This window comes from Pteropus vampyrus, unplaced genomic scaffold (assembly GCF_000151845.1).
Source record: "Pteropus vampyrus isolate Shadow unplaced genomic scaffold, Pvam_2.0 Scaffold121, whole genome shotgun sequence".
NCBI lineage: Eukaryota > Metazoa > Chordata > Mammalia > Chiroptera > Pteropodidae > Pteropus > Pteropus vampyrus.
Window position 1 is genome coordinate 796,980 of NW_011888902.1, and position 25,436 is coordinate 822,415.

The 25,436-nt window shown below is 40.7% G+C and overlaps 1 protein-coding gene across 4 annotated transcripts in view; it reads right to left on the reverse strand.

Annotated features, from left to right (window-relative positions):
• ESRRG (estrogen related receptor gamma) overlaps nt 1–25,436 on the reverse strand; it is a 445,088-nt gene that overhangs the window by 129,509 nt on the left and 290,143 nt on the right. For all 4 annotated transcript variants that reach the window (XM_011366118.2, XM_023534164.1, XM_023534163.1 and 1 more), the window contains one exon: nt 19,030–19,146. In XM_011366118.2, the coding sequence (XP_011364420.1) occupies nt 19,030–19,146 (117 nt within the window). The remainder of the gene's footprint in view (nt 1–19,029; nt 19,147–25,436) is intronic.

Sequence of the window (25,436 nt, forward strand, 5' to 3'; positions counted from 1 at the left end):
TACATGTATATAAAATACATATTACATACTGTGTGTATGCATTATAGGTATGCATAAAATACATGTACCATGCATATGTACCGTGGGTACAGGAAATACACATACGTGTGTTATATGCATGCCCATATAATGCATGTGTGCATGTGCATGTACACACATAGTGGAAAGAATGTCAAAATGTTACTTTTTGCAACAGATTTTAATAAAATGCATGCACACATGCACCTGAGGGAAACCGGCAAGCTCTCTGGCTTCGAGGAAGGACAAGGTGGAAAGAGCTCTGGGAGGAGGCAGCAGGGGACAGAAGCCAGCAGAGAATGGTCAACCTCTCTCTCCTGAGGTGCCCCGAATACCACCGTCACCAAAACACACATGCAAGAGCTCCCCAAGGCTTCTCAGAAAGAAATCCGATGTAGAAATTTACATCCAATGCCTGCTTAGTCTCAGGCTCTCTGATGATAAAAGAACCTTATATTTTAGAAAGCGCACATAATATCATATGACTTAATTCATTAATGTTCCTATATTAAACTGTATTCGAATGTTTTAAGAAGATATTACAAAGCGTATCCAACGCTGTGTCTCTGTAGCCTGATTTTGGCCGATGATTCACTGATATAAGCCCCACTTGGAAAGCGATATTTCTTCCCTTAGTCCTCTGATCTTATGGCAATTTATGTCTCTATATGTGATGACAGCGTTTGAGAAGTCCTTCTGTTATTCAAAAGTAGGGGAGTCGCTGCGGTTTGCATGCGCTCGATTTCAAACGAATACAGTCCTAGTCATGTATCATTTTGGTTGAGGTCTGGATATGACAAAAGGGCTAATTAATTAAAGAAGATGATAATTTCACGTTTTTGTACATATCATATTTATAAAGCTGGTGTGACTAGGGAGTTTTCTTAAAGAAAAACTAAGCCATTTTAGTGAGTGGAGGGGACCTTAAACAATCTGCAATAGTGGTTACTCTAAATACACCAGGGAGGATTAGAATGCAAAACACTAAAGAGAGGGTTTTTTTTAAAGCATGATTCACCTTTGCTAGTCAACAATTAGTGAAGCTGAAATTATTACAGAGTTTCTTTTTTTTTTTTTTTTCATTTCAGAGAAAGAAAAGGAAGCAAAGGTTGAAAAAACAGGGTGGGGGGCGTGGAAGAAGATGAAGAGTCCCTATATGGGTAAATCCAACCCCTGAAAGAGGATAAAAGTAACTAATTAAGGATCGGCAATAAATTTGACCGGTTTTAAGTTCATCAGCTGGGGGGAACTATTATGAAGCCAATAAATAGAGCTGTAGACAGCAGGCTTTGTGCAACCCCCAGCTCCTTTGCTTAAATGTTTAAATCATTGATTTATTTGGGATTAAAAAAAAAAAATGAAATCTCAAACTAAGCTATCCACAACATACAAAGCAAATTCCAGAATCTTGAAGACTTTCATTGTCTCTGAAAGTCATTGTCACCACTCTAATCCCCTCATTAAAGCTAAAGAAACGCTGGGATGGCATTAAAATGAATGCGGACCATTTGCAGCAATCTCCTGCTCACACCACCTCCAAATGAAGGCAGGCACATTGCATAATCCAGGCGGCAAGAGCTCCTGACAGGTGGATGATTTATGCTCATAGTCAGAAGAATCGGAGGGCCTGCAGAGGAGACAGCATGAGCAAGGCGGTGGCGAGACAGATGCTCTCAGTGGGCTTGCAGGGGCTGGCAGGCTCCAGCTAGTTCAGGTGCAACCTGGACACTTTAAGTGCTGAACTCCTATTGCCTAGATTCCAACACTCCGATGTGCCATTTGCAATCTTATACGCCACATACACAGTGAATAAACTGTCACCTCTAGGTGAGCACTGTAGGCGGCCGCGCCTACCCCCCCACACACACACAGATAGCATGTGCACATGCCCCAGCACATAAGTGAAAGCAAACCCAGCCCCGTCAAATGAGTATTATAATTCAGACGTAAATATTATATAGTTCAAGGATCTTCGCTCCTGAAAACATTTAGCCCAGGTGGGGTGAGCAGAAAGTGACAAGATTTCCTAACAATTGGATCGATACTAAAGATTGCACAGCGGGATTAGGAGAACCACACCTCAGCAGAAAACCGACATTCCTGTCAATTACATTAATTATTTTCAGATACATGACATGCTTTCGTGACATTTTATTCTGAAAATGCACTTGAATACTGGAGAGGGAAATGAAGAAGAGGTGGATAAAAGGAAAGATCCCTAAAGGGTTGAAATGTTTCGCAATCAATCTGTAAAATATTTTTCAGAATTTCTCCCAATAGCCCCAAACAAAACCAATCTGGCAAAGATGATGATATTGGTTAAAAGGGTAGATAAACCTAATTACAGCTATCGATGACAAATTACTGCGACTCTGATGTCTAACAGAAGGCCTCAGCCAGCATCTGACTGGTCAGCAGTAAACCACCAATGGACAGAGAGATTCAGTCCATAGATCGTCGGTGCTGCTCAGCTCAGTGTCTCGAAGGCTCAGAGCCTCAGGAATCAGTGAAGAACATAAGCATCTAAATGTAGAGACTTCAGGTTATCCTAGATGAATGCAACTTTCCTTTCAACTCCCAGAGACGGCAGGGTCAAAGGTGGACCTACCAATGAAAATTAAAGACACGGGCATCTCTTTAATTAGATACAGTATGGAAAGACGTGTGCATTCCCAAGAAGCCACTCTGCAAAGCAAGAGTTACAGTGTTCTTTAAAAAAAAAAAAACAAAAAAAACTGGGCAGTGGGGAGGTGGGCCATGGGCTTTTTCAGCTATGCACCACCAAAAGAAAAAATTTTTCAACAAAATGGAATACACTGTAAGTAATTCAAAATGCCTCCAGACTTTACAGTTCTCCCTGGAGAAAAAAACTCAAACAATTTGAAGTCTTCACAAACTGTATCCAAATCCTTTTTCCAACTTCATTAAGCTCCAGTGCTTAAAAATCGTTCATAGCAAGTACTTTAATTAGAGACGAGCCAGTGCAGAACTAGCTCGCGAGGCAGCGCGCGCATCCACCCAGGAACCCGACTGCCCAGTGGGGAGATGTCTCCTACTCAGCCGTGCAACTCAGCAAAGAACAAACCAGGGAGGGGGCTAATCCATTTCCTCTTTCCCCTAAAGGAGCTGGGGGTGTGGGTGGGTGGGCTACAGAGAGAGATTTGAACAGCATTGTGGCCTCATACTTTACCATGGTACATATGGAGAAAGAACAGAAAATGTGTTAAAGGAAACACGTTTTTTAAAAGAGAGGCAGAGAACCAAAGTCACCTGTACTATGTGAGCCTATTTTTTCTTTTTTGTTTCCCCACCTTTCTCTCTCCTCCCACTTCTCTTCGCTCTCTCTTCCTCTCTAGGCCAAACCTTCCAGCCCCTGTCCTGGATTGAAAGCCATGACGTAAGGCACAGAACCAGCTCTACAGGACGGAGGTACCATCCAGAACTCTGAAATGCTGCCATGTCAATCCTGGGGTGGAAAGGAGGTGGGGACAGGGGAAAAGTCGGGGAGGTGAGGAGCATGAGTCCCAGGCAGAAATAATTTGTACTCTACTTCCTGGCTGGAATGATGGCTTTGGGGCAGAACCGGAGACCAGCTCACAGGTTCCAAGGGACCTACAACGACTTTAAACCCAAGTGGATTAGCGACCTGAAAAAGAAAAAACGCAAAAATAAAAAACCTGTAACAGAACAGTTGTTACGGGATCACACCGTTGTTAAAAGTTCTAGGTGGAGGTTGAAGCCCTTCTTCACTCGTGACTCATAATAGTGTTTATCCTGAAAAAGTGGAATGGCGCGAACACACTAGCACGTACAAAAGTAACTGGAGATGCCACAAATCGCGCTCTGGAAAAAGTTAGCAACGACCTGGATGAGAAGGGAGTCCATGGAGTCAAGGTCATTTGTTCTGCTCCATGACAGACTTCCCTGCTGTCCCCATCACAGCCCACGGAGGGGTCCCTGTGATTCTGGCAGTTTCTGCTGACCCCGCCTGTCACCTTCCGCTCTCCTGAGCACAGGAAAGGGTCTCAGGCTGGAGTCACACAGAGCTTGATCGGGACCTCTGACCCCAGTGAGTCATGGAGAGCAGCAGTGTGAGGACAACCCAGGCCCGCTGTGAGCACAGCACTCGGTCACTTCGGAGGGGGGGAAAAAAAAAAAAATTCCAGAAAGATGACATTTGAGACCAAGCAGAACCGATCTGTTTTGCTTTAGCTAGTCAGTGTCATGAACACCTGGACAACAAAATAATAGTGATGACAGTAATGATGATTATGATAATAGGTCACGTTTGCCGAGGACTTATGTTTGGCAGGCATTGTGCTAAGTATTTTAAATACATTATCTTATTTAATTCTCGCAGTAAACTCTATAATAGACATTATTATTATCATCGTCATTATATTATAAAGAAAAGGAGGCTACGGATATTAAGAAATATGCTAATAACTGGCAATTTAACAGAAACTCTGAGCTGTCTATTAACAAATTCCACAATCTTAGTAATATGCAATGTAGAATGGTGTGTTTATAATACAATTTCAAATGTACGATCTTTATTTTGCAAATACATTAAGCCCTTGCCTTTGAAAGGTATCACGCTACCTACTGGAATTTTGCAAGGTGAGAGGAAACTAATGATTCCTATATTATCTCCTCTCCTTTCCACAGGCCTGAATTTCTTTAAACTAGCCATGAAGAAAAATGAAAGTAAAAGCCTTAAAAAAATAAATAAATAAAAGATAAGGTTCAGGTGCCTTAGCACTTCAAGTTGCAAGACTTTTTATCAGCGTTCTCTCTCACTGTGAGGGGAAGACAGTAGTGAAGACCCCTCAACTCACCTCTGCCTCCCTGGCCCATTAGCTGGTGCCCGATGTGCAAATGACTGGTCTCCCAGGACCGCTCAGAGCTCAGCTGACTACAGCGCTGTCTCCTCCTGGGTTTCTAGTTCAAATCAATGCATCAGATTCCGTAACTACAAGTGAAGTAAGGAAGCTGAAGAAGAATTCCTAGCTTTCTAAGGTCGGAGACGCTCAAAGAGGCCAGGTCCCGAGTGACACACAGATAGAAGGAAAATTCCTTGCAAAAGCTGGGGGATTCTGTTCTTGCTACCTTCACAAAACGCGTGATAGATGTTCTCTGCTGGAGCACATAACCAAATAGTTAGAGATTTGTGAGAGAACCAGGAGATCCTCTAGCATTTCTCAGGCGCAAAGCGTTTGAACTGAATTTCTGCGCCTTTTACTTTGCCACCATTAGCGAAGCTTTATTTTTCTACGCTATCCCCTCCAGATCCTAATTAATGACTTCTGGGGAGACTTCCAGGCATATACAGGAGCGTTGAGAAATACACTTGTTCACAGATTGCGAATTTGGACCTGTTGACTGCAGAGCATGAAAGTGATGCTACGGATTGAAAATGAAATCAACAGACAATGACCTGCGCTGCCCCTTGGGGACAGACGCTGGGCGCTGGGGGTCTTCTTTGCTAAACAATAGCCTCTGATTGTCTACACGGAAGGGGTGCCGCTCAGAAATATCAGTGGCTTCAACGTTATTCAAACTATTTCCAAGAAAAGAGAACTATTCTACACAGAAACTTTATGGAATAATATCGTGGTCCCGCAGAGAGCAATATTCACAGAAATCAGAAAGCATCTCTGTTACTGCCTAGCCCTTTTGTTTTCGAGCATCTACAACAAGGAATGATGCTGGGATTCTAACAGCTCTGGCACCAAAAAGCACTGTCTGCAAGAAAGGTCTCTTTGCTCATAAAAGGAAGGAATAGCAGAGACCAGTGTCTCCCGTGTGAAGGAAACGGTATTTCTCCTCTTGACGCTCTGGGAAGATTAACTAACAACGAGGTGAACCAATGACTTCTTTATGAAGATCGGCACAGCGTATGGGCTTCGGAGTCTGAGAATCCAGAGTCCTGGCTTTGCCGTTCCCTAGTTGTCTGATCTTAGGCAAGTTATTTACACCAAGTTATTTAAAACAGGTCTTGGTTTTCTCATTTCTATTCACTGACTTATCAAATGTCTATGGAGAAGAAAGAAGACAATGTCATTTCTCATTTTTTTTTTCTCTTTTTTGACTCAGGATATGCCAATAGATATATGGTCCGGGTATTCAATGTAAATTCAATACAACATGACTTCTGAATACAATTCTGTCGTGGTCACACACACATAAAGGGAAATGTAGAACTAATTTATATATGATGATAGCCCTTGAATTGTTTCTAAAATCAGTATTTATGACAAAATTATTCCTGTACTCGTTTTCATAATGTAACTAAAAGCCTGCTATAAAGTAGGCTAAAAAAAAAAAAAGAAATTAATCAGTTATATTTTATTGAGCACCTTCTATGTAATCGTTAAGATGCCAAGTACCATAAAGAACTAAATATAAACTAAGTCCCTGTTCTCAAGTAGTTTACGCTTTTCTCTATAACACATACTAAACGAACAGAACACTAAAAATTAATACTAATGCTTAATACCTCCTGGGTGCTTATTGTTTACCAGGTGATGTGCCAAAAATGGTACATCTAGGACCTTATTCAAAACTCAAAACAATCCTCTGCTCAAGTTGTAATTACACCCCCCATTTTATAGATAAGGCTTGAAAAGGGTAAAGTAACTTGCTTGAGGTAACACAGCTAGTAAGTAATAAAGTCTATATTGAAACCAGATTCCATTTCTGCACTGTCCAACAGTCACCAGCCATGTGGAGGCTATTTAACTAAAGTTAAAAATGCAACTCTTCAGTTGCGTTAAACACATTTCAAGGATTCAATCAATAGTTATAGCCTTTACTTGATCTGAGAAACCTAGCTTTTTTTTCTTTACACTCTACTTCCTTCTGTGGGAAACATGAAGTTAAAATGCTAAATTGCATGAAACCATATAAACGCTGGTGAAATTCAGAGGTAGGAGAAATCTATATCATTCTAAGTCATCTATATAATTGCAACTCCATGTGGGCAAAGACTTGTCTGTCATGTTCACTTTTAATCTCTGGCACTTAACCAAGTGAGTGGGTACAAAGCTGTGCCTCAAAAAGTATTCGTTGAATGGGTGGATAAATAAATGTTTGGAGATGAACCTGACAAATATGTATCATCTAGGAACCATAAGTAGCTCCTGAAGGAATAACCTAACCCCCTCTCAAGACGTTATAAAGAATGGGGTGTATTTCTCGGCTAGCAGATAAAAATATTTACACAGATCACACCATAAGGCAAGACTCTACTTTCCTTCCAAATATTTCCAAATTATGCATGAATTGATAATAACCTAAGACTAGCTAAGGTCAGAGTAATTGCCATTTAATTGGCTTCAAACATACTAATGATTATGATAATGTTGATACTGAAGAGACTTAATAGGCCTGGAGATAAATGTGTCAGAGACCAGAGAGGTGAATCCATGAGAGGGGGAGGGGGAGGGGATCACTGTGGAGGTCACAAGCTTGAGAATCACCAAATGGCCACTCGCTACAGTTGCGAAGAAACTTTGCTTTTAGGCGAAATTCTGGAACAAAAAAAAATAAAAGAAGTTTAAAGAGAGCAACAGGGACGGGGGCGGGGTGAGCACCGGAGGGAAAGAAAAAGCAAGCTGTGTGCCCCAAAGAGTAACTCATGAGGGAGAAGTTTAGTTGGGGAAAATTAATTGGACAGTCCAGGGAGAAGCCACGACATAAGGGCTCAGGTGGCCTCAAGGAAAACACTTAAGAGCTGAGAACGGAGAAGCTGCAGGCAAAACAGACTCAACCTCCCAAGAGAGAAACACGCTGACTGGAATTGAGAAACAGAACTGGAAATTAGTACAGATCTAAGCAGAAACATATGCTAAGTTAAACGAGGAAATGGAAATTGCCTCATTTGTACATATTCTACTTAAATTCCCCACATCCCCAAAATACCTAAAAACTCTAGTAAAATAGTCCAGGCATCTTAAAATGATGACTGCACAGCCTATGTAGGACGGACTGAATTGGTGAAAAGATAATAGTCAAGAAAAATAGGGAAGAGATTATGATCCCAGATTCACATAATCTTTGGGGAAACAGGTTAAGCAAAGGGTGATTGCTAAGAAACCCTCCCTTTGGGGTTCTGCCAGAGGTCCTATTGTATCCCCACGGTCATCTATAAAAGAAGAGGCTGTTACAATCAGGGCAGTAAAACAGCAGGCATCCTAGCACTCCTGGCAAAGGTCTCTAGAACGCTTCCTGCCTCCTACACCGTTTCCACGTGGAGCTCTTTTAATGGTGTGATTCATATTCATGTCAACTTTACAAAAGCATTTAAGCTGAAGTCGGGTCAAAACAAACTGATGATGTGGATGATCAGCTGAAAGCCATCGCCTCTGCGAACCTGTCATGGCTGAGCCTAGGCTGTGCAGTCTACCTGGTACCACGGCCGAGTGGGAGTGGCAGGTCCCTGATATTTGTTCCAGTAGCCACGAAGCCACACTGGCTCTCAGATAGCACAATCTGCCATTCACTTAAGTCTGGCTTGCCAGGAAGCCCAAGGATGGACTCCCCACCAGTACCATCAGGCTCAGGGAATTTGGCTAGCACCAGGCACCTCAGACTTCTGCCAGCTAACTGGCTTTGGGGAAGCCGCTGACCTACTCTCCACTGAGTGGCTTTTGTGAACCTGGAACCCAGCCTGCCTCTCATCATTGATCAACCTTGGCCAAGCCAGCTGGCTTGTTCCTTTGCAGACAGCTTGCCTTAGGGAAGCTGGTTGGTGGCTATGCAACCTACTAAGCAAGAGAGACACAAAACTGCAGAACAGTCTCTCCAGAAATGACCAGTGTTCACTTTCATTCGAGGGCGACTTAGGAATGAACAACATCACGCATGATACCGGATACGATACGGATGGAGTAGAATGATGCATAGTCCTCACAACAAAAAAAAAAAGGTAACTAACACATTAGGAATAGTGCCCAAATGAAATAAAACCAGGAAGCACTTTAGAAAATGAGCCTCATTCAAATGAATACCAGAATTCCTTTGCATTAAATTGAGGCGTGATGTCATAAATCAGTAACACGCTGATATATATGTGCAGTGGTGAAAAGGAGCCAAAATCTGTTGTTTGGAGGCCAGTGGAATAAAATTGCACATTGGATTCCGATACGGCTGGGGGAGGTCCCCCTCCTCCCTCACCACTTACTGTGGTGTCACTGGACTTTCAGTGGACGAGCAAATGTTGAAGCAGGTTTTTCCCCACTGGGGGCGAAATCCATTGGGGATTTTTTTTTTTTTTTAATAATCCAAAAGGAATAAAAATCTGCAGCGCATTAGATAACTGCCGGCTTCCTATGTCAAGTTCACAAATGGAAATGACAAATGGGAACAATCGAATATATGATTAACTTTTAATAGTATTCCAATTAGAGTGGGAGGAAGGGATCTAAAGGAACAATTTCTTATAATTTCAGTCTTTCCGTCCTCTCTAACGCAGATGCGATGAGGGTAGATTTATTCCATTGAAATAACTGCCGGTGCTGCGTCTGGTAAATCCACGTCAGAGAATCTATTTCATTTACAACATGTTAGTTGTTTTTTGAAAAATACCAATGTAAAATTGTCAAAGAAACCCAGAAAAATGTGCGGAGGGGCTATGCGATGGTCTAAGATCCACATGGATGCCATACAGAGTTGTGGGCGAATCTCTACACATTAGTACTTTGATTTTTCCTATTTATAAAAACAGATAAGATTGTAACGCCCCCGTAGTACACGATGGCCATATTTTCGAAACGACTGAGGCAACTTGTGCTCAAAGCCAGTTAATCAAATTCGCTCCTCTCTACGAAGGCAAAACTGACAAAGGATTTTGTTTTGAAGTTCACTTTCTAAAACCTGAAACCAGAGAGTAAAACCATGCCACAAGGCAAAATGTTCCTCTACGCTCCAGTTTGGACTTAAATAAGATGCCATCCACTGTTTCACAAAAACGGAGACCCTGAAATCAGGTTCCTCGGAAACGAATGGTGTGAGTGTAGCTGATGTTTATTCACACAGTTTATAGCTGGCAAGTTATTCCAAAGTTTAAACCAAGGATTTCAGGGGGGGAAGTCACCACGAAAGACAGTCTAGTCTAAGCCCCACATCATACTTGGACTTCTTACCCTCTCTCACAGTCCCCAGAAAACTTCCTGCCTTCCAGCCCAGTTCATTCCGTTTCTGGACAGTAAGTGAAAAACTCAAAGCAGTGAAGTGAAGCCTGGTCTAAAAAGGGGGAGAAAAATGGTTTACTTAAGTAATCTTTTAAGAGCTCACTTATCTCCTAATACTCACAGCCTCTGAAGAATCCCAAGCCAAGTATATACTGGAATATTTCTACAGTTCACAAAGAAAAACTCCGTGAAACAAATAGAGCATAGGCCTCCTATAAAATCCAGACACCACCACACAAATCGCTGTGAGAACTCTGGCAAGTAACATCATCTCCGTGAGCTTCCATTTCCTCTGTGAGATGGGAAAATACCCACCCCTGGGTCTCAATGCAAGGATTAGCAAAAAAAAAAAAATTAAAATCCAACTAAAGCGCATAGCACATAGGCTGATGTATATTAAGCTCTCAATATGTGTTACGACTTTCACCTGCAAAATCTTTGCTATTCATTTTCAAGACAGACTATTCAAGTTTCGTATCAACAAAGCATGACAAAAAAAAATCAATCACCAGCTGGTAATGCGGTATCTGTACATGAAATAACTTTTTGTGGCACCTTAAAAATATTCCCCAACGGCTTAATGTCAAGACAGAGCTCACAAAGAAGGAGCTCTTTGCGAATGCTTATATGATAACTCGGGAGTTTTGTTTAATACTCTGCATTAATGAGAGAGCGTCTTAGGATAGTATTACAATGGAGAGGGCAAAGAATACCAGTGAGGTCAGTGGCGTTCTGTTAACTGTCATCTAACACAGAAATATTTTCCTTGAATACCATTAAAGCTTTCTCCTTTTCTTTGTTCTGCTTTTTGAAGGCAGTAAGAACCCAAATTTCCCTACCGATAATTTCTGTTTTCGACTTGGCAGCATAATGATATTAGACTTGAGGAAAAAAAAAAAAATTCACCTTGGCAATGTCTTCTTCAGAGGTTTTTACAAAAGATATTTTGTTAGGATAAATTGTACCAAGCAGGTTTTTTTTTTTTTTTTAAGTAAGCAAAAACACAGCTGCTTGTTATGAAATGACCTGAGTAGCTTTATATTTTTTTAAAGAGAACCTACCCAGAAAATGCTACATCTTTTAAATGAACATTTTATTAAAGTGGAAGATACGAAACAGAAGGGTAATTAGACAAGTAAGTTGGTCTTTGCTCCTCCTGCTGATAGGGAAAACCCAAAGGACCCTCGGAGTTCCCACTGCCATATATAAATCAAGACACAAGCTGTGGATGCAGCAAAAACAGTTCTGCGATAATTTTTCTTTATATCCTAGGGGCTCGAGACAACTGATCGGTGAGAAGTAATGGCAGCTCAATGAATAAATCTGTGCTGTCTCATATACAAACGCTCCTCGAATGACGATGGGGTTTTGTCCTGATGAACCCATCGGAAGTTGAAAATATCATCAGTCGAAAATGTTTTTAATCACCTAACCTACCAAACATCGTAGCTGAGCCTAGCCCACCTTAGACGTGTTACATTTGCCTACAGTTGGGCAAAATTATCTGACACAGCGGATATACTGCAGAGTGTCGGTTGCTGGCCCTTGTGATCACGTGGCTGACCAGGAACTGAGCTCGCTCGCGCTGTCCAGCATCACGAGAGAAGATCACACCACCTATTGCTGGCCCGGGAAAATATCCAAACTCAAAATTCAAAGGATGGTTTCTCCTGACTGTATATCATTTTCATATCATCGCAAATTCAAAAAATAGTAAGTCGAACCATCCTAAATGAAGGACCTCCCGCATCCTAAATGAAGGACCGTCCACACAATGCCTTCTCTACAGTAAAGGGCAGAAATAGGAAGTATACCCTATGGATAGTGACGAGAGAGCTCAGAATAAATAGGAGCTCTGGACAAAGAGTCCTCTAAGGTGGGAGAAGAGTCACTGCCACCTGTATACTCCCACCCTTTCTTCTACCCAAAGAGTCCCTAAGCCTTTGGTCGGCCCTGTTCATCTGTGAGGCAGAGCAAAGGATGAGGGCCTTGCATTCTAGAGAGACTGGCAATCGGTAATGGATTGAAGACGATTTACCAGGCCACAGGATTTACTCAGGGCATTAAGGACGTGACCCTCTTCAGACACTGGAGATCCACCAAGGAATGAAAACAAAAGGTTGCTTGAGACCCTCCTACTTTTTTAGGTTAACTTCTGTCCCAGGGACCTCTCCAGGGACAGACACTCACTCAGCTTGACCCAGATGAATAGACCTACACGTATTGCTCGATGCGGGGTCTCAAATCTTGCCATCCTGACCTCCGTAACTTCGGAGACTCATTGCCTTCTCCAATTCACAATCACTCTCCCCTGCTCAGGTATCCTGCAAAGACCCTTCCTGAATGGATCTGCATCCTCTGTGGCCTCATCAAACCCCAGGTGAGACACCTGGTTTCCTGAGACCAGAATCCTAAGGAAAAGGCCCCTCCTTGTGAATGCCACTTACACGCATACCTCAGGCACAAACACTTCGTTAATCCCATAAACTCGCTGCTTCCTGGGGGTGCCAGGACTCTTTGCCACTCCCTCCGCCCTCAGATGAATATTCCAGGCCCACTACTGGCCCGCTGTGCTGAGTATGTGGGCAATCGCCAGGAGCAAGAAAGATCCCTTATTTGGTCAAGGCCGTGACACAGCTCGACAGAGATACAGGATGGGCCCGGGAATAGGACATACCTGACTTTTAATCCCATTCCTACTTTATTTGCAATGGGTCAACGCATAAACCACAAAAACTCTCTGAAGCGTGGATTCTTCATCTGATATCTGATTAAAGAGATGCTGACAGCCAGGGTCTCTACCGGGTGAGGTTTGAAGTGAATAAAACCTTAATATTCTGTGCCCTTTCTACACTGAATGGAGACATACCAAATGACGGTTCTCAACCTTGGTTTTGACTTTATCCTGAACAGGACTCACGATTTTGCCACCCGTTTACATTGCCTACCTAGAATCTATATGCTGGTATTTTTCGGGCTTTTAAGAAATGGGGGAATACTGCGCACCTCTGTAGTAGAAGCTTACTTTAAAGGTGCCGAATCAAATATGAAAAGCAAACGAGGTTATCAATAAATCATATAACTATGTTATTTATTTTGTTTGTTCGAATGACTCATTTCTCCCCCCAGAGGAAGTATACAGAAGGTGTTTAAAATTATGTAAAGTTGCTCTTCTCCTCCCCTACTTGTGTCGATATTTTTATTTAAAAAGTATAAAAACAAAACTTCACATAAATTTCACTGGCAGTAATCTAGCAATCTGTGATGAGATTTCAGACACCCATAAAAATAAAACTCTACTGATTGCACTTCAGTGTGTTCTCAAGGGATGGTAGGGACTGTGGAGAAATATAGAGAAAAAGTTTTCAAACACAGGCAAAAACGCCTAATGAAGACTTCGGTTCCTACGTATTTAAATATTTATGAATTGCTCTACTGTTCCTTCAACTCTCACTTCTATTAACTTTGACAAAAACAACACACTTCCTGTTTTTCTAGAAAGATGAAAAACATCCAAAAATTATTCAGTTAAGACACAATTTAAAAAGTAGCATGATTCACTAGCCATGTCTATCAAAACATAGTTCCCATTATGTTTCCGACCTCATAGATATTGTCGTCATCATCATAAATATAAGTATCTTCATGTCACCTATTGGTATATTTCTGGAGACATTATATCATTTTAAGATAAAACTTAGAATAGAAGGGATGAGAAAGAATGTCGGCTAACTGCTCCCTGCACACATGAACGTGGAAGCAGCGTTGAAGGGACTTGCCTGAAATCACAAGCTAGTTAGTGGAAAAATCAGAATTAAAAGCTAAAGCGCGACCTTTTCCCAGACACACGGAGAAAGCTCAGTTAATATTTATTGAGCTGTACTAAAACTTATTTCCTATCTCTGATTTTTTTCCCACTATGCTCTGACATCAAAATTTCCTCAGCAAAATTTAATATACCAACAGGTTAAATTTTTGATATTTCTTTCTTGCACATTTTTAAAGGTATGTGATTTGTCCGTTTTCTTTGGTAGACAAAGGGATGAGTTCATTCTGAATCTAAACCAGTAATTAAAGGCATTCTTCGCCTGTAACGTGAGTGGTGAAAGCTTCTTAGTGGGTTGAAGTCCTTTTTTTCCTTTTTATACTCCTGTATCTCTTTGCTTCACTTAAGGTCAGATATTAAAGAGTAAATTTCCTCACAAAATTTCTGAGCAAATTTTCACGAATCGATGTGCTTCTACAAAAAGTTTGGAAAGGACACTTAACATTACTGATATCACCAAAGGATGATAAATTCTGCATGAATTCGTGTTAGTCCAGCAAGTCAATACGATACGTGATGTCCGGGTCCTCGCTCACAGTGTCACTCACTAACCATGTGCCAGACATGACCCTGTGTCTGCATCAGCTGTGTTGGTTGTCACCAAAACTTCACAAGATAAGTTTTATCATCAGTCCTATATTTACAAATTAATATGCTGAAGCAATAGGCTGACTCGTAAAAGTTATACAACTTTTCTGAAGACCAGAAGGTGGTAGAGCCAGAACTCACAGCTAGGTCCACCTGGCCCTAACACTTGACCCATACTCTCTTAAGAAACAATAGCTAATGTTGATCTAGTCCTTACACTAAGCTACATGGAATGCTGAGCACTTAACCTGCAGTCTCCTACTAGAAATTCATAGCATTTTATTTGCAAATACTACTCCTGTGACCATCATTTTACAGATGATGAAACTGAAGATTAGAAAGGTTAAGTAACCATTTTTTAAGGCAAAGTAAAAAGCACTGTTTTTTGGCATGAAATAACTAGACGATCCTCCATACTTCGGCATGCGGGCTGGCCTGGCTAGGGAATATCATTGTGGATATCTTGCTCTTATCTGTGAGTCAAAGGAAAATACCTGAGTTGCCAAGATGAAACCCATCAGAGTAATAAACGGCAAAAAGCCCTTCCACCTTTGATCAGTGAATTCTATACCTATTAAATAGCCACTGCTTTCATAAAATGCCTCTGTTTGCCACTGACAAGAGAGAAAACGGAACCAGTACGGCATGCAGTAGCCTTTAAATAACCAAGGAGAGAGATCAAAATAAAAATAAATCCTGACCAGATTTATAGGTGCACCTTGATTAGGTCTTGTTTCTCCCTTCAAATAAGCAATACCTGCAAAAAATGAAAGGGGGATGTTGAGACCAGATATCTTGTAATAGATGGGTTTTCTCTGACATACAGTATGGTGGAATGCCGAAAAAATAATGCTGGCCCATCATCTGCGGGGCTTACAGCCCAGAAGAAAAAGCGGGGGTGTTATTTTTCAGGATGCGGAATCGTGCGACTGCGTGGATTTGAGCAAAGTGTCATTTTTTAAGTGTACTTCTTGAAATTTTATTATAGAATGGTCTTTTGCTGTTCTTGCTACATGACTGTTTCAACTGGTAAAATTTTTTGATTCAAAAATTCCAATGTTAAAATCAGACGTTGTTCATTGAGATCTAGTTCTGGCCCTGGCTAATGGGGAGGCATATCTGATCGGCATTTAATTTTGCTCAATGTGATCTTACCGGAATTGTTTACCCACTAAGCCATCACTTCCCCTTTGCACTCTATCATTAGGAGAAATGGCAGTCGGTAAAACTGAAGATTATTATTTTTAAGAGTGTAAAAATCTCATTTTTCTATAAAGCACGCTTTTAATAAAAACTTCATTTCCCTCAGGCAGCACTTTATCTAAGATGCGTTTGGCTAGTTGAATAAGAACACCCGTTAAAGGAAAGAAGGTTCCCATCAAAGCTGTTGAAATCTGATTTCATTTCAGATTTTAGAACTAATGTTGTTTTTTGTTTAAATAGATTTTGTCTGTCAATTTCCAGACCTGCTGTGCCATCAGCCTGAATGGACTGCTGTGGTCAACACAGGGGATGTAGCAGCAAATTTTATTATGGACTGGTAATTGAATTGAACAGGTTTACATTTGAATAGATTTACTGCCTCATGATGTCTGTCATACTGCATGGGACTGAAATCCCTCTCCATCCATAAAGATACATTTAAGACGGTATCATTCTCTCCAGGCTCAGAAGGCAAGTCTTGAGCCAAGGAGATGGCCAAACATAATTGTGTATTTATATGCAGGGTGTAACGCTATATTTCACTGCAGTTTTTAGGTACAAGAGAAAAAGAATATTCCATATTTACTCAGAACCCTCCATCTTAGAGAACTGATTTTTTTCCCCCATCAAAGTGGGCATAAGGGGTAAAGGGAAATAAATTATTACATGAGTATATCAGCCATGGCAGCAATTCCCTTGAAAACGGACCCTCTAAAGGCTTGATAACAGCAACTGAAGAGGTGTGAATTATAGATAAGGACTGTCCCATGGACTTTCACCAAGAATGTTTAATTAAACACAGTTCACACCTCTTCAGTCACGATTGTTCCTGCTTAAGGACCATCATAGGGAACATTATTTAGCGGGAAAGTATTTTTTTCTACTTCCTTCTTAAACCTAGAAGGACAAATAGTTGAGTAAATTGTAGTAGTAAAATCAAACCAATAAAAAATTCTATCTGCCTGGAAATAGAGGCATGTCCCAATGTATTTCAGGTTTTGAAAATAAAATTCAAATCTAGAACACTTCAATACAAAGTGTTAATATATTATTTTTATAACATTTTTTTAAAAAATTGGTTTGCTTTTTGAAAACAATGATTTCTTAACTCCCAACTCGTAAGCCTTTTTAAATGAGCATAAATTTAGTGTGATTCTGTATAGCTCAACTAAGTGGCAATTTATAGATCAAGAATTAACTGTCAATTACTGATCATTACACACTGAAATATGTTTAGTTTGTTACTCTGCTATAGGGTTTAAGGGAATTCCTAAGACAGCATTTTTCACCTCAAAAAAGGAAAACTCTTCGTCATGTGGGTGGGGTTGTTATTGTTTGGTTTTATTTGTATGTTTTCCTTTGCAAAACTGTCCTTCTGGCATTTTTGTATAAGTTGTCACTAGGAAGAGCAACCATATCTGTCTTTTTCACTGATTTCTCACTGGAGTCTAGAATAGTGCCTGGTACATGGGGGAAGCTTAATAAATATTTAGCAAATGGATATAAATGTAAAATATGTTAACTGAAAAATCCTAATAGGACCAAAGGCTATATACAGTGGGAAAAAAAAAAGTACACATTCCCCATCCTCATTTTTGTTCACCAGTGTAAACTGCCACAAATCTTTATCTAAATATCACTGAGGTTATGTCGCCTTCTACCATTCTTTCTCCTTTCTTTTTAACATAAATTATTAAAATACAATTTTTTATAAAACTTTTTGTATTACTTGGCAATATATCTTGGTTACCTTTTCTGAAGGCTTTACTTATAAAGATATACTCTTGTTTTTTATAGTGTTTTTCAAGTTGAAGATGAGAAGAATTTGAGAGAGCCTTTGTTCCCACCCAAGGAAGGAGTTAGTTCTTAGTGGACAAGAGGCAGAGAAATCCAGCAGGAATTCCTTACACCCAGATACAATCTGATCTACTTGTCTTCCCATATCATGGTACACAGTAAAAACCTTGGAATAAGACAAATGAGGAACAGTTACGAGACTGGTACTTCTATCCCTAACTGAAGCTCTGGTTCACTCTTAGGGAACAAAGTTGGATCTGTCTGGATTGAGAAGTTTAAAAATCAGCAATCTCCACTAACTACAAAATATACAAACTCATAGGTCCAACCCCAGGATCAAGGCATATCCTATGACTTAATATAAGTTATCCATTTAAATATTCAGTTTACCTACTTTTTCTTTCAAGTTTCCATGACAGCATTTTCATTTTCTTACATTATAAAATTATCACATTTATTTATTCTGGAAAATTTTCTGAAGAGAAGGAAACAGTAAAACCTAAAGGCAATATGTAAAATGCAGATCTACAACAGCACACATATGTACAAAGACACACTTAAGGGAAAAAGACTAAATCTAGGGCTACCGACGAAAAGAACGATTTCTATCTCTAAGCTAAAATGTTAGTTGCACCAGACACACTGGAATATATAACTGTTTTAAGACCTTTGATACTGGTGGAGGGGTTGAATGAATTCTATGATCTGACTATGTAGCTGTGTGAGTTCAGGCAATTTGTCTGGCACAGAATACACACGTTCATGGTTATTATCTTGTGTCTTCTGCTTCTATCCCCAACTGAAAGCGATTATTTTAATATTATTATTACAAGCTCTTTATGATAGAAAATAAGTCTAAAAGATTAGAAGAGAATAAAGAGGGCTTTAAATCTAAGTTTAATTAAGAAAAAGAAAATGGTAACTTTATGAAGTGATAGATATGTTAATTAGCTACATTGTGGCAATTATTTTACAAAATATATGTATATCAAAACATCAACCCATGAGCATTAAATATCAACTTTGTCAATTATACCTCGATAGAGATGGGAAAATAGCTCTCTATGAACCTAATAATGAGAAGAAATGCAAAAGGACAATAACAGTAGCCTCCTGGTGTCCATCCTCTGCCTTCTGACAAAAATAAAGATGAAAACAACGAGAGCTGCCCAAACATACCTGGTGCGCTCCGCCACCCATCAGACCTGCCCTTTCCTGCGGATGTCAAGTCGTTAGCCTCAGGGTACCAGGAAATGCGGGTATAAAGAAGGAACATTCTACCATCGGATTCAGGGTACTTACTGCAACCCCAGATCTTCCTGGGAATGACATCTATCTAATTCCTCGTGCATCCCCTCCTCCATTCCCAGCCCAAAGCACAGGGCGACTGGTGAGGGGCCTTACCTTCCTTCAGCATGCCCACTTTTAAACACTTCATGAAGCGACAAGCCTGGCAGGATTTTCGTCTGCGCTTTGTGATCTCACATTCGTTCGTGGCAGGGCAGCTATACTCTATGTTACCTAAAACGCAGAGTTGGAAGGAGAGAAGCTGTTAGATGTGCAAGACCCAGGAAATACTAGCACCTCAAAGGCAATGCCAGTTGTGATGCCTGCCCTCTCCCCCCTAAAAAATGTCTCATGGGATTCATGTTACAAGCGTTACAACCACTGAACGAGGTGGTTGTAACGCTTAAACGAGGTGATGATATCTAGCGATGCTCTTTAAAAGATTGTTTAAATTGGCCTTGACGCCGTCATGTGTAGTCCACCCAGGCAAAGTAACGGTCTTCCAAGAGCTTCAGGGCCAAAAGAAATTTCAAAGCAGGTTATTGCCATAAAAACACAAACATCAGAACTATATTCTTGTGTCCTCAAGCTTGGATTTCTTTGGGTCGCTAACGCTTGCTGCATCAGGCTTATCATCTTTCTGTTATCGAATGGCTGCCAAACTTCGCTGTGAAAAACGATTGGCAGGCTAACGTGGGACCTCGCAGGAAGCTTCTAGAGGGCAGCAACTAAAGTCCCGTGGTTCTAACACTAACCGCCACCTCGCAAAGACAATTTTGTGCTTGGTAAATGATCCTTATTGGTAAATGCTCAACATCCTCAATATCATCATCATCAACATCGTCATCGTCATTGTCACCATCAACCACCATCGTCATCATCATCAACCATCATTGTCATCGTCACCATCAACCACCATCGTCATCATCATCATCAACCATCATCGTCATTACGTCTGTTATACTCCTCACATAATGAAACCCACACACTTAAGCTCCATGGAAGTGTTTTAAATAAGAACAAACTGCTATGAAATTATATTTTTAGTATTAGAGTTCACATCACTTACGGTAGCATCTATATATTTGAAATGACACGAAACCAGAAGAAGATCCAAACTATAACTTCATTTTTTCTTTTTTTTCAGTTAGGGGCAGTGACAGCGTGTGGGCTGTGCCCTGGGCCTGCCTACGGCTTTGCAAAGAAGCTGCGTTCAAGATCGAGCCTCTCTCCCCTATCGGCTCTGCCACACAGTGCCTGAAGGTCTCCGATTTACTTCCTAACCCTTTCCCCTTGTGATTCAGTGCATCAGTATCTTAATGAAAATGCATTCTGTTTATCGCCCTCTTGGGAAGGGGGAGGTCATCACGCCACATGCATAAATTGTCATCAGAGATGGTCCGAGCATAATTGCAATTTTGCTGCTCCACGTCTGCAATGCCCGGGGTCCATCCAAGTCCCCTGAAACATGCACAGACTCTGATAATTAGCATAGAGGCTGCCTGGGACCACGGCATTGATGAAATATTTCAGAGTTAATCACACTTTGTAAACACTGATTTATATTGACTACCTTTCTCCAGACTGATGTCTCCTCGGTAAATATCACATTACTGGGTTGCAGGATTGCACAGACTCAAGTCATCAGCAACTGCTAATTCAACAGGAAGTAATACCTAACCACTTACAACTACTGAAAATTGGTTAAGCATGCATGACTCAAAAATAAAAAAAATAAAAAAAACAGGCTGTACATTATAACCTGAGATAAGCCTATCAAAATTATTTGACTAAATTAGCATTCTAATTCAGGGTATTTATAATAATAAAAGCAACTACTTTTTCACATAAGAGGTTGAATAATAAGAGTAATATTAATTGCATCAACAGAAGCACACACCTCACCTTCCTCAGAGATATTACTGATGCTGTATTCATTGAAAAGCAAGGGGAAGTCAAAGAAACCAGCCTGGCTGGGTCATGTCTGAGAATAAAAGGATTTAGAATGTGAACTTTAGATAAATCATTTTTCACTGCAGAGTTTCTTTAACCATTACTGAACTTTATTTTGCATCGAGAGAGTGTTGCTAGTAATTTCCTGGGGGTTAATTAGTATTCTACTGCGAGACCCTTCCATCTGCATGGCTCTCCTTATACTTATTTAAAAAGAAAGCCACATCTCTGCTTTCTTAGGAAGAGCTGAACAATGACTAGCGAGAAAAAAAAAAAAAAAAAAAAACTCTTTTCCAAACAGCATTCCTTCCCATTCGTTTACCTGAAAAATCAGTGTGAAGTCATGCTTCGTGTACCTTCCAGTATGGAGGCGTGGGCACTTGACCCCAAGCTTGGAACCCAGAGCTGAAAACTTCTCCTGGGATGACCCACACACACAAATAATCATCATTCCTTTCAAACTAGTTCCTCTTCCTCTTTGAAAATTATATCCTCATCCTTCACGATAGCATACGTCTGACAGGAACCTCAACCAGGCATGTGTGAGCTCACACCTAGCCTATGGCAGTTATCCCCTAACTGGGCATTTTGCCTCCACTGTCCCCTCTAATCCATGCCACATACCACTATCCTATTCCTCTTCCTGTGACTTGCTTTGATCCTTCATCACCCTAATTAAAAAAAAAAACAAAAAATCAATAAATTCCGATGGCTTCCTGAATTAAATATATAATATCAGACTAGCTAACAAAGTCTCCTCCAATCCAATTCTCACCCACTTCTCCAGCAATATTGAAATGATTATCTTGTATAAACTTTCCGATGCAGCCACTTTTGATGGACTCATTTTCGCTGTGCCCTTCAGACTTCTCGCTGAGAATGATCTATCTTTGGCCCTCTTTCCTTCTTAAAATTACTTCCAAGTCCCAGTGTTCAACTCGAATTCCAGTCAAATCTTTCATGAAAACGTCTCAGCCCATCCCAGCAGAAAATGATTTCTTGGTTCTCATACCTTTTCGGATACTCTCATCAGATCCAGACATGCCGTATTTTGTTATACCTTTTCACATGCGTATTACCCATTAGATGATAAGATCCTGGAGGCAAGAACCACTTCTTAGGCAATACAGAAATCTCCCACGAAGAAGGAGAACGTAAGTAAAATAATACTCTTAGAATAAGTTAATATTTTCTTGATATCTCAAGGTTATTTCTATGAACATCAATTACGGTGCTGAAATGCAGCCATGTCCACAGTCAAGTGAGCCAGATGTCCCTTCAGGAAGTGATATGAAGCACACTAGGAAACCCGTTTCACAAATCAGAAAAAGTAAAAGAAAATCTAGTTAATTTTTCAAAACCTTGAACAGTAGCTTTGCCAAAAATGGAAATGCATGGCAAAACGGGGAGAGATTATCAAGAGGGAACCGATAAAACGCAAAGACTTCTAGGGAGTAAAGTGTGAAAAGGAAAAATAACTGTAAGAGGCTTCAAAGGAAATAAAAATGCATCTCGACACGAATAGGATACCAATAAAAGGAAAATGTGAAAATACAGATAGATGGCACTAAATGAGTTATTTAACTTTTATCTAATTATAATACTTATTATTTACAAAATAGGTGCTCTATTTTGAGACTTTTATAGTGAGACTTTTAGATTGCATACAATGAACTATTCTAACTTCCTTCCGAGCTGTTACCTCCCATGATTCTTCAATGACAAAGAGAAATGTAAAGGCTGGAAACTTTTTAATAGCCTGAGAATGAACTCTTGGAAGAGGGATTCTGACTTATTCATTGCTGAATCCTCCGTGCTTATCAATGAGTCTGGAATTTTTTATCATGTGCTGGGTTGAGATAGAGACGTGGGTCTGGCTCGTCAGGGGTCCATGGTCTTACAGACGTGTAAACAAATAACAGTGCAACTTAGTGTTTGGTGTGACAGCTCTGGATTCAGAACCAGCACGCACGTCCACAAACGCAGAGACTGTGCTCAGGGAAGTTGGCAAATTCTTTACACGGACACAAATGCTTGAACTGTGTGTGCTGTGAAAAACGAAGAAATAACCGCGTTGGGGTAAAGGCATCTTCCCAAAGCTGCAGGGAACAGAACATTTTTATAAGAATGTCACTGCAAATGGATGGGAAGCAAACTGGTCCTGAGTGTTTTCATAAATGATATACTTTTGGCTTAACGCGTGTAAAAATCGTTTAAGAGGAAATCAGCTATCCTTCGACCAAATGTCCTGTTTCAATAAACTTGGCTTGACGTATATGGATGATAACCTTGGTTTCGTTAAGCAACACTGGTTTGTATCTTGCAAAACAAATCAACTTCATTTTAAAGAACTGGTTTGCTACAGGAAAACCTCCTCATTCGCCAGCCCTCCCCCTGACTGAGTTCGGACGTGACCACCCACCTGACCAAGCCTTTGATCCCCAGTCGAGTCCGCAGAGATTCTGCCCTTGAAAAACCTTCCCTGGCACTTTTTCTACTCAATAAAGAAAGCATTTTATCCTAAAACTGTGCAGCCCCCAGCACCTGGGCAACAATGTCACATCTATTTCGGTAATGGCTCAGACATCGCTCCCAGCAGACCTTATGATCTCCACGGGGGCGCTTGTTTTCTTCGATTCATGAAAGCAGAAACCAGACAAAAATATTGCCAATAGCAGCTGTGGGCACCTGGAATCTGAACTCTGGATTGTCACGCAGGACGACGCAGAGGTTATTTGCAGCCTCGGAGTCTCATCGCAGACACGGGGTTTGCTTGGATTATAGCTTGCTATTTTCTGGGACGCATTTGTTAAATGGCACTAGGGACTGAATTGGGCAGCTACTGGTGACACGATGGGAATCTTCCCAGTTTTGTCAATAGCCGAGGGAGTAAGCTCTGCTGCGGGGTGAGCGAATCAACATGGAGGCTCTGGGTTTTTAAACCGGGCTGACGGGAATGATAGAGCCATTTGTAATATCTCCTGGCGGCTTTTCAGAAAGTCCTGGGCTCTGATTCCTTATTTCAGAATCTTTTGTACAATTAGTTTGCAGGCAATATAATTTTCTCACTTACTGCTTAATAGAATCTTGCAGCTAGCTGGCGGATGGAATAACAGGGTGTATGAAACTCCAGCCTGGAGTGCCAGTGGATAATTTGTATATTCCTTTCAGCCACTTAATAGACTTTTACAGTTTGGCAGCGAAGGGGCTGAATGATGTGAATTAGCATGGCATCTCAAAATAAAAATATATGTCAAATCTCTACTCCCTCCATTCACACATAGTAGTGACGGACTGGGCTTCACGGAGTTCCCAAGAGTCACCCTCTTTTTCATACACATGGACATCACAATTATAAAGCCTGCATCTGCATATTTCCCCCAATTGTTTTAATTTTATTAGCAGAACCAAACAGCTTGAGATGACCCACAGGGCACTCCGGTGGGGTTTATCCAGTTGCTTTCCAACATTAAGTGATTTTGAAAAAAGGCGTATTTGCCTCAGTGCACAATTATAGAGCATTAAAAACATGTAAGCAATAATCTGTAGTATTTTTGTTTTAAATGCCCCAAACAAAAGAAAACCCTCTATAGATAGTAGTAAAGGTTTTTCCATATAGATAACTTCCTTTTCTTTCCTTCACTTTTTAGTTTTGAATGCTTCTTTGTTTCTAGCTATTTTCTGCTCATTGCACTTGAAATAAAAAAAAAAATACTATCTATAGCTGAGATTATATAATACAGAATAATAATTTATTACATATGTGTAGCATAAAAAAGGGTCATGAATCCATCAATGAGCATTGGAGTGCTTTTTCTTTTTTTTTCCCCAAAGAATAAACTCAAAGTTAGACTTCAAAATAAGTTACCTAAAGACACTGCATCTGTTCCCAAAAGGACTGCTTCAAAAACTTTACGCCACTTTTTTTTAGAACTGCCACCAGCGGTACTTTACGAACTACACTTCATTCATCTTCACGCAAAACACCTGATGGCCCTCTTTATCACGAGGCATGATGATGCCAAACGATTTCTCTCCACTGTTACATTGTATTATCTACCTAAAAATTTCAGCGATCTCCAGATCACTAAAGATATTCTGAGAATCTGCCTCCAGCTCTAAATGAGGATGCCCTCGAATATTACAAAGAATGGCAGTGTCAGACTCCGAAGGGGACCCCGAGCCACCTGTGAAGTGCAGGTGGTGGCATACTGAGGTGGCTCACAGGCACCTCTTATCTGAGCACCTGCAGACACAGGGTTATGCCAGCCTCGTGTCCTTTGCCTTTCGTTGCCCCTTTGCCCCGAAAAAGTGAGGTGGAAGTCAGATAGGCATAAAAAAGGGTCTTTTGATATTTGGTCCTTCAAGGGTCTCTAGGATTAAATCCTGGGAATCCCAAACATAGTCTAGAAGAGCCATAACGGTCTGTTGGCAGAAACTGCCACATTTTCACAGTGAATCTGAGGCTGGGCTCCAAAATGAGAATAAATGATGCTTTGCCTTTAAGGGAAAAAAGACCAGAAAGAAACCAACAAGCAGACAGGCTTACAAACCCTGAGCAAAGTCTAGCG